Source organism: Pistacia vera, unplaced genomic scaffold (assembly GCF_008641045.1).
Source record: "Pistacia vera cultivar Batoury unplaced genomic scaffold, PisVer_v2 Contig745, whole genome shotgun sequence".
NCBI classification, from domain to species: domain Eukaryota; kingdom Viridiplantae; phylum Streptophyta; class Magnoliopsida; order Sapindales; family Anacardiaceae; genus Pistacia; species Pistacia vera.
Genome location: NW_022196607.1, coordinates 185,691 through 196,417, shown reverse-complemented (window position 1 = coordinate 196,417; position 10,727 = coordinate 185,691). Strand labels below are relative to the sequence as shown.

The 10,727-nt window shown below is 36.7% G+C and overlaps 1 protein-coding gene across 1 annotated transcript; it reads left to right on the top strand.

Annotated features, from left to right (window-relative positions):
• Positions 1–2,328: 2,328 nt before the first annotated feature.
• On the top strand, positions 2,329–9,330 carry LOC116115544. The gene is made up of 4 exons (XM_031401683.1): positions 2,329–2,521; positions 3,301–3,707; positions 4,356–5,550; positions 5,965–9,330. Exons 2-4 carry the CDS (start codon positions 3,550–3,552, stop codon positions 8,911–8,913), a joined length of 4,302 nt encoding a protein of 1,433 aa, XP_031257543.1. The 5' UTR covers positions 2,329–2,521; positions 3,301–3,549; the 3' UTR covers positions 8,914–9,330.
• The last annotated feature ends 1,397 nt before the right edge of the window (positions 9,331–10,727 follow it).

The following is a 10,727-nucleotide window of genomic DNA, read 5'->3' as shown; positions in this document are numbered from 1 at the left end:
AACAACCCACCACTTTACATATAATAATATACTCTTACCTTTCTCTATGATTCACCCTTTTGTCCACTTCTTCTACTTTCTACATCCATCGTATGTATATACGTATATTCGATCAATTACTCTGATATGTATACATGGTACGTACTTAATAATAGCAGTTTGGAGTAAATACAGTGATCTCTTTGACCTAAAGCCAGGGTACGAGCATAAGATGATGAATGCAAGAATTTGATATATATCATGTTCATGTGTACATAGATTTTACATATAATATACCAGAAATATATCGAAGAATAGTAATGATCTGATGAGCGATCCAGTTAAAAGAATAATATATGAGAGAGAGATATGAAATTGCCAATTGCCACCATTCTTCTTCATCTTCTTAAATTTCTTCTTGTACAGAAGTACGAGTGGCCCCTATGCATAAGGCATGGCCTGCCCTCCTCTTCAAGCAGAATGCTAAGTCTCTTTCTCTTAACTTTCATTTACTCCTACCAGCAATAATCGTTGGACCAACTAGGGTTTCTGTTTCTTAATTTAATATATGATAACTGCATGGGTAAATATATATGACATTGTGGGTGATTATGCTTTAATTTGATCTTTTTATCATATATTATAGAAATGTGATGATACTACATAGTTTATCTTTATTGAAATTTTCTTTGAAGTTGATCATTCTTCCAGTAACTTTAATGGGGAGTGGGGTCTATCAATGTTCCCTCTTAGCCGCTAAAGAAACCAATTTTTTTTTTTATTTTTTATAATATATACTCCATAAAATAAGGTAACCCAATTGATGGAATAATATACTTACCAATCACACATTTCTCTTTAATTATAATTCTTGGTCCAACGCCATTTCTTATGCGACAAAAGTTGTTGAGCCAAATTTTTATTATTTATTTAATTGAAGGCAAAAACATCCTAAGCTAGCTCTTACTTTCCTTATATTCATATTCAAAATGTCTTCATCAAATACTAAGAGTATTTCAATTTGAATATGTCTTTATAAATAAGAAAAAAAAAATGTTGGGATAAAATAAATTAATATCTAATTGAATTGCCTCGTATAACATAACGTAGCTTGATCCATTGTATTTTTTTATATTTATTCATAATGTGTTTGTTCTAAGATTTGCTTCGATGAGAAGTTCGAGAGATTATCAAAGTTTGAGAAGCCAAAGAGATTGCCAGAAATGGACAGTTCCAATTCCCATCGTTTACAAAATATATTATCAATCTGATCTTTTATAAACCCTAAACATATTATATATACTGCACAATACATATAGATTTATTCAGACTACTATATATATATATATATATATATATATATAGATGCATGCATGGGGATGGAAAGAAATTCGGAATAAATAGAGATATATATTCCACTAATTAAGTTGAAGTTAAGTTTGATAATTGCAATATATATACACTATTTTATATATTATATATGTTAAAATTATGTCCATGAGATGAATCCAACATAGCTTAAACATCCTTTTAACAAAATTTATTTCAACATGTTTTAACAAAATAACTACTATATACATATATCTGTACAATTAAGAGAAGACGAAGGGATATGAAATTTAGAATAGAGTAAAAAATAAATAGCAAATATAATAAGTTCTCGTTTACTTTTTAACTTATTTTAAGCTACAAGAAAACCCCTGAAATTATTAAAAATTTCACATATAAATACTTAGAATCAAGTATTGAGATTGTGTTATATATTTGCGTAGAAATTGAGCTTTGTAATTGAAATAATTTGACCCATTTTTGAAGGGGGGTCAGTGTGTAATAATAATGAGTTGGGAAGAAAGAAGGAAAAAAACCGAGGATAGAAATTTGGAGGGTGGTGGTGAAACACAACAGCAAAGAGGTTGTCTTGTAGTGAAGTTAGAAATTGTGAGAAAGGGAATTGTCCAAAACAGACAATTCACATCCATACCATAAAAATCAAGAATAAAGAAACCAAAGAAAATGAGGGCTTGTAGGGTAGGTATAGGATAGGACAGCTTTGTATTCGTAAATTTGTCCCGTTTTTTAACTAAATGACATTAAAACATACATATTTTGAAAAATAATAAAACAAACCCTATTTTGCGGTTTTGTTGAGGAGTTTTGGAATACTTTTGTGAAGATTGTGAAAGAGAGAAACACAAACACAAGTAGAGTAAGAAGAAGACCATAAATAATAACTCTTCTCTTTCTTACTTTGGTTTTTGTTTGTTTTCTCTTTTGATAGAGTGAGTAGAGAGTGAGTCCTAAACGCATATTCACAGATGGGGGTGGGGAGGTGAATCGTGGGTGATTAAATGGTATAAACTTGCTTTTTGGTGGAGAGAACCTGATGCCCTTTTGATGTGTTAGTGGGTGGTGCTGTTTTTCTCTCTTTAACACACACACGTATTCATATTCACATACACTCTCTCTTCAAGACTTCCATTTTTCTTCTTATTTTCTTCCCCAAAACAATCCATCCTTCCATCCCCTTTATTAAAGTTACAAGGTTTGTATGCTTTGCTTTGTTATGCTATGTTTGTAATCTCTCTTCCTTGGAGTTTTTTGTTTTTCTATCTTTCTGGGTCTGTTCTCTCTTCTCTTGGGTCTTTTCTAGATTTTTCTCTTGAAGCTTCTCGGGATTTCTTCATCATCATCTCTTTGTTTCTCGAGTTTGGGAAGTCTTTGTTTATTTTCTAACAAAAAATGGGAAAAATCTGGTCTGTGGTCATGTGTTTTACACTTGTAGATTTTGTTTTATGGTCAGTTCAACTGTTGTCTTCCACGATTTGTCTCTCAATTGAAGTCTTTTTTATTTAATTAACCATAGAATCTTTTCTCTTTCAGTGGTTTGATTTTGAATTTCTTTTCTTTTTCCTATTTACCGTTTTCTTCACTCACTACTGCCTCAAAGCTTTTAATTTTCTGTTTGTGTTGTAGCTCTTACTTTGAATCTATAGCTATTATCATACGATTTGCTTTTTCAAGATTTGATTTTTAAGATATGGTAGTGGATGGTGGTATCTCAAAGTCTTGATTTTGAACACTTTTTTCTGGGTTTTCTTCACATAAAATAACGCTATCTCCCCATGAAACTTTAAGCCTTGAACAATATCTTTGTTTGTGGGGTTGTGTTCTTTGCTTATTTTTGTGCTTTGCTTGATCAATCAAAGCATAGATGCTTCAAATTTACTCATTTCCTTCACATAAAATAACGTCTCTAGATGGGTCTAGAATAATCTCCTTCTCTTGATCTCATCTTCTTCTTCTTATGTGTGTCTCTTTCAGGTAAATTAAATGGATGAAGATTCAAGTGGTGGTGTTTTTAATTGATATACTTGTTCTTCTTCTGCTGTTTCTGCGTCTGTTGCTTTAACTTGGTGGTGGGGTTTAGCGTGATAAAAGAGGCCTAGTTTTCTATATGCTGAAGGCTAAGAAGTTAAAAAATAAGGCCCAGGTGTGGATTAGTATTAGTAGAAGAAGAAGAGCTTGTGACTGTTTCACAAACAGCACAAGAAGAGTGAAGCTTTTCTTCAGATGTTATCCATTGAAAACCCTCCATCAGATCCCTCATGTTCTTGTCAATTTCCACAACTAAATACCACTCACAGTGATGACTCGCCTTCTGATAAGCTTGACGTAGATCTGCTTAACCCACCTCCTCCTTCTCCTCATCTTCCGAAATTCTCCATAAGGTAATTACTAATTATGTACTCAACGGTTCTCTCTCTCTCTCTCTCTCTCTCTCTCTTTCTTGCTCTCTCTCTCTCTCTCTCTTCTCTTGGTTTTTTTTATTTTTTAATTTTAACTTTGATTCTTTGTTGGGTCAGATCCAGAGCTACATGTTACCTTTGGTACCCCATCTTGTCTCTATTTTGTGTTTTGGGGTTCTTTTGTACTTTGATTGGTTTATGATTTCATTCACCTAGCTTCTACTTTGTTTGTGTGAAAGGAAAATTTTTTCTCGATCTTTTAGTTGCTGTTCTTCGTTGATGTTGCTTTGTGTGTGATTTCATGTCACTTTGGACATGAGGTTTATCAATCTATCTGTGTTTACTTGTTCTAAGTTCTTACCACATCACGCAACAAAACTCGAGACTTTTTGTACGTTTATTAGATCACCGAATCCTGGGTATTTCTTGGCTGTTTCTCTACTGTTGATGTGTTTTTTTTTTTTTTTTATCTTGAATTTCGTGGTCCATATGTTCCTTTCATGAATTAACATACAATATAAAGGTCTTATAAATTTAAAAAATGAAGCTTATTGTTGATGATTTTAACTTCTGATATGTGTTGTTAATTAATCAAAAGTTACTAACAATACATGATCGTTTCAACTGTAGAGATTATGTGTTCACTTCTCGGGGAAAAGATATCAAGAAGAATTGGCCTTTCTCTCTGAAAAATTTGCAACTTTGTTTGAAACATGGCGTGAAGGATGTATTGCCACCATTTCAGGCTATTGGTGCTGTAAAGACTCAAGCCACTAAGAGATGGACGGTTGACACTTGTTCAATTGAAAAGAAAAGCATAGGTAATTTTGATGCGGAGCCTGGTTCCGGGCCCAACAATAATGAGGTTTTAGACTCAGCTGATGATGTTCAGTTGAAGCATAAGCTTGAAAATGCTTGCATAGACACAAGTTCATGCAGATCTGCAGGTGAGAATGATTTTCCATCCACAACAACAAGTGTTTCTCAATCTGAAATAGAGTCTGTTCCTACTGAAAGGCCATCTAGTTCACCACCTGAAACCGACACTTTGTTGGAAGCCTCAGCCTCAGCCTCAGCCTCAGCCACCGTTGAAGTTGAAGCAGGTCATCCTACATCCCATAAGACTGAAAACACTACCCGACCCCCAGGAAAAAAGTGCAGATTGATAGTAAAGTTTAGTGGAAATTCTGATCGTAGCTCAACCGAAGATATTGCTTCAAATTCTACTGCTGTATCTGAAACAATGGCTTCAAAAGTTTGCCCTGTTTGCAAAATTTTCACATCCTCATCAAATACCACCTTGAATGCACACATTGATCAGTGCCTTTCTGCGGAGTCGACTCCCAAGTGGACAGCAGATTCTAGAGTTACCAAGCATAGAATTAAACCGAGAAAGACCAGACTGATGGTGGATATATATTCTACAGCTCAAAGGTGCACTTTAGAAGAGCTTGATAGAAGAAATGGCACAAGCTGGGCCACTATTTCAAGCTTGCCTGCTCAGGATTCCGAGAAGCTTGATGTACCAGCTGAAGTGAAAAGGCAAAGAGTGTCTCAGGTACATCCTGAGGATGCTGGTGAAGTAGGTGAAGTTTATATTGATGCCAACGGAACCAAACTTCGGATTTTATCCAAGTCTAATGATGCACCAGTTGTGTCAAAAGTAGTAGAGGATCTTCCACCAAAGAATCCTTTGAAAGGAGGTAAAGGAAGCAAATTCCTATCAATCAAAAAGAAAAAGAGGCATGCTAGGAAACATCTGAAGTATCTGAAACTTGCTCCTCAAAGCAGAAAATTTTTCTCTTACAAAGCTCGTGCTTCTCAGGTACACTACCCTTGCTTTTGATATTCATTTCTCTCTTGACTCTTAGCCTTCTACCATAATATCTATGCTTCTCTTTTTCTTTTTCTGGGAAAGCCATACCTTTATGGGTTTCTCCATTGAGGGCTTCTATTTCAATTTGAGACAAGAAATTCATATATATATTACTTTGCTCTCTCACTCATAAAACTGGGTTCGTGTTCTTCATTTGTCTATATTTTGTTGTATTTACTTTAACAATGACCCTTAATTAGCATCCATTTAAATGCTAGAATGGTACCATACTCTTAAAAGTATTTACATGAGCAATGTCTGACTTTGTGCTTGACTTTGATTCACAAGTTTTGAATTGACTATTTGTCATGAATGTGGTACTTTGAAATTCAACAGCATATGTTGGTTGATTTGTTTTTACAGATATCTAGGGGTGAAGGGTATAATGAGGTGGAAGAAAGCAGCAAGGAGAAACATGAGATACAAAAGCAAATCAGATCCAGTGATTCTGGAACTTTGAGGCAGTGGGTACGCTCTAAACGAAGGGGTCTGGCAAAGAAAGCCAATAATCAAGGTGGCAATCAACCTTTCAGATGTAAGTGGCATTTAGCTCGGGGCTTGTTGGTAGAGAATGATCAGCCACTAGGTGAAACTTTAGCGGAGAGAAATCGTGTTCAGAAATTTACAAATTTGTCTGAGAATCTGTTGTCTTCTCCATCAACTAGTGAGAGGGTGGAGAATCCTTTTTATAATTCCCAAGTTAGTGACAGATCGGAGCATTCTTCTGGGAGAAAGAGAGTAGGAAGTTCGTTCTTTGGAGCCAGGATAAGTGATAACATGGAAAGGTCTCTTCCACAAATAAACCATCATGGCAATCAACTAAGCGAAGATAGCCCTTTCAGAAATGGCAGCCATACATTTGAACCTTCTAACTCTAGTAGAAATTGTGTATCTTCAGTGAACAACAAGAGAGTTGGTAATCATGGAGACCCGGATAATAATTCTGATATCCTTCCTGGTACAAGCACAGCACCATCGTTGAATACTCATGCACTTGCATCAAAAGCATTGAGAACAGTGTTGAGGAAAAAGGCATCGTCTGTTAGCTGCCAGTCATCTGTGATTAAATCCAAACCTAATATGGGTGAGAAATTTTCTGCTCGAAGGAAGAATCGAATGGTTCAAATTGGACAAGTAGATGAAGATGTAGCAGCTTGGCATTCTGAGGTTGATCAACAATATGCTTTAATGCACAATGGTACTGATGAACATCTTGGAAGAGAAGAAATAACTGAAAATACCTGTTTTGAGAGAGGTGGTGTACTTGAAGGCAAGCAAGATAGAGGATCAATAAGCTTCTCTCAAGAGGATGGAGCACCTCAATCATATGGCCATGATGAAGGAAAAAATACAGATTCTTCTGCTAGAGCTGGTGATGATCTCCTAGAAAAGGTTGATGTCCTTGAATCAGTTGAGGCGGGAGTCACGAGTTTGAGGCAATCTGCAGTTACTAAGTTCCACAAGCTGAGTAATCGTCCCAAGACCCAATCCAACTCTTTACATTCTGTTGAGGACTATAATGGAATTTTATGTGGAGGTGAAGCCCTGACAGGCCCAACTGAGCCAGGATTTGTTAATGGAGAAGAAATTTATTGTTCTGATGAAGTAGGCAATGGTATGATCGGGCAAAGTGCTCATATGGGGCCTGGACTGGATTCTGATATTGGTCACGGAAATTCTTTTCCTGAGGTTGATCCGATACCAATTCCAGGACCACCTGGTTCGTTTTTACCAAGTCCTAGGGACATGGGATCAGATGATTTTCAAGGAAACTCATCATTGACCACAAGCCGGGTTCAGTCTTCTCAAGATCAGCTTGATTTTGTAGATGGAGATTCATCAGACTCACCAATTTCTGCAACATCGACAATCTCTAACTCCACTGCTGCCAGATCTAATTTGAAGTACCAAGAATCATTATCATCTGTAGGAGTTCATGCAATTCAAGACAGGGTGAGGTCAGGCTTCTCCACTGCTAGTATGGAGGCTGTGGTTCCACTGACAGGTCCAGGAGCAGAAAAAACTTATCCTGAGGGAGAGAAATTTAAAGTCAATAAGATATCTATTGAGAAGAGACCTCTCAGTTTCAAGAATGATGGTCAACCTTGCTGCTGCCAAAGGAAGGAGAGAATTTCTCAGGATATTGCACCGAATTATCAAGAATCACAATTACTAAGGCGGCGGACAATGGCTTCGGTGACACTGCCTGCCATGGGAAAGCAAAATGTCAGACCCAACAATTTTGATGCAAGGCCTGAAATACTTCCTCTCAGTGGTTGCCCTAGTTTCGGATCTGAGAAGGTTGTGCTTCCATTGAAGGGCCCTGCTGGTTCCATTTCAGTAAAGGGATCTCCTGAAGGGACGAAGTTTGTAGGTCATGGTGATTGTGACTCTCCAAGTCCATCCACTCCTAATCCAATACTCAGGCTCATGGGGAAGAATCTAATGGTGGTCAACAAAGAGGAAGATACTGCTATGCCCCTTGGGCAGTCCCAGCAATGTGCCCAGAATAGCCAAGTAATTTCTCAGTTTCAAACGGCATCTCGAGTCTCTCCTGGCAATATGCAAAATCAGGATTGCCATTCCTTCACTCATATGCCTCCTCTAGCTCCTGTAATCTTCAATCGTAATCCTTATGATGCTGTTGGGCCATCTTTTGAAGTTAGGTTTTCGAGCAGTTATAGAAACCACACTAATCCCAGGACACCACAGACACCTGCACATGTTCCAGCAAGCCTGTTTCCTAACCAGCATATAAATGGTGGTTTTGCTGCATCTCTGGAGCCTAACATGTATGAGGATGCTTACAGTTTATCAAGTAGACATAGCAGACCCAGGATCAGACTGAATGAAACATCCCCATATAATATAGACAAAGTTTTAACAACTCTTGATCGCCCTCAAAAGACTGCAGATGGTGGTGCTTCTATCAAAGAAATCATTGTCATTGATGATGTTCCTGAAAGTGAAGCCAATGAGAGTGCTGATGTTGCAAAATATTCTGAAGGCTTAAGGACAACCCAGCTGATTTCATCTGGCATTTCAATTCCAACAGTTCCCAGTTATAACTCAAGGCATGTGAGTCCTTTCTCTGGTTATCAACCACAGGATCCTTCTCTTTTGGGTGAGTCACCTGTGATGCACAACAGTAGTTTCCATGCAATGCCCTCCAGGCTACCCAATTCCAGTCCTGTTAAGTGGAGTTGTACTCCAGAAAGTTCTGGTGTGCTCCAGCGGAGTTCCTTTATGGCTGCGTCTACCTCAAGTGGTCATCATTTGGGATCGTCACTTTATTATTCTCCAAGCTTGTAATAGTCAGGAGCTTGGCTTGAGATGGCTATTTTCACACAATCCCTCATTACCAGGTTTTTCATTAATCAACCTTGTTCTCTTATTGAGCTTCTCCTAGATTACTGATGGCTAGAGACCCTGGGGTTGAAAAATGATTTCGACGTCAAAAAACAATGAAGGTTTGTTCCAATATAGTCTACAAGAGAGTTCGGCGGCTCAGATCTTGAATAGAGTTTGTATTTATATTTAATGTACTGAAGTTGGGTAAACTTAATGCTTTTTTTTGAGGGTTCTAATGCTTAGGCAAACTTAAAAGTTGTTGCAGAGACTAGAAAAATGTATAAGCAAACCTTGAAATAATAGTTGATGACCAAACTTGGCTCAAAGCTAATGGAGTCAAGTGTTCTTATAATCAAAATTTCATAGTGCTTTCTTATATATCCTTCTCCCATTTTCTCAGAACTATGAGTTGTACCCTTTAATGACGTGGTAATTACTTGCATTTCCAAGATGAAATATTGAAGTTAGAATGGGCAGAAAAGACTAAAGAGGCAAGCATTGATCAAACTTCAAAGTTACACATAAGATAATAAACTGATCCGTTAAAGTTGATAATTACATGGTCTGCATGGGGACAGTCATGGCGGCAGGCAGCGCTTCACAAATTAACGCCTAGGCGTTGAGTCTTGTGCTATGTCATGTAACATATACATGCGGCATGCATGATTATGATTCAATAAAACTCCTCTTCTCGCAGTCTCAACCTTTTTACCACCAGTCATTGGTACAATACAAATCGCTCATCATCCATCACATTCATAATATTATTATCACTCTCTGCATGCATTTATTTAATATTGATCATTTCATGGAGTAAAAACTAAACTCTATAAGTCTTAGCTTTTTGCACTTTACACCCACATAAAATTACGCCCCAAGTCTCTTCTTTGGACCCCAACAAGAAGGTAAAAAGCCGAGGGAGGAAAAATTTCTGTAGTTTTATCTAATTAGTTTGGCATGTGAGAGAGAAAATCTTTGTTCAGAGAAAGCATGTAAGTTTGGCAGAGATATAGCATGAAATATAGCCGTTATACAGAGAAATATAAAGAGTACAATTGAGTAATAACAAAGAAGAGTTTTTGAGCCGTTTGGTTAAATAGTGTGCATACGCTCCTTCCCACCTTTAACTTTCGGGAAATGTTTTTTAAAAACAGTTTTTTGTTTCAAGTTTTTATTGTCAACTTGAGTTTTGAGATATGTAACGTGGGTTGTGCGTTTTTGCATGGTGAAAGCTGGACACCTTATTTAGTCTTTACAATGACGAATGCTCTAATTTGTGCAATGGTGGGCCATTCTTTGTCTCTCTTTCTTATTTCAATTTATCATCACTTTGACCATTCTTTTGCTTCTATTTTCCCTTAATTCTCCTCATTAAGATTAACATCCCCCAACGTAATATACACGTACACACACTTATCTTGTCATCATCAACTTCATCTTTCATGATTATTTTTTTTCTTCAACTTAGAGTCGGAAAATATTTACCTGATCTGTTTACTTGGTTAAATGGTGAACAGCACAAAAGGGCTAAAGTTTTTCATTTGTCTTTATAGTCATCATGTGCAGATTAGCAGCCATTAATTATTAATTAGGTTACTGATAATTAGCTGCAGCCAGATGATTGTTTTAGATGCATGAATAAGAGCATGATTAGGAAATGAATGATAGCTTGTATGTTTAAGTTGGTAACATTAGCCTATAAATTATCGTAACATCTTTCAAGAGTTGACAAAAGTTTAAATTATTTATGAAGCTCAGAATTAAATCATATTATA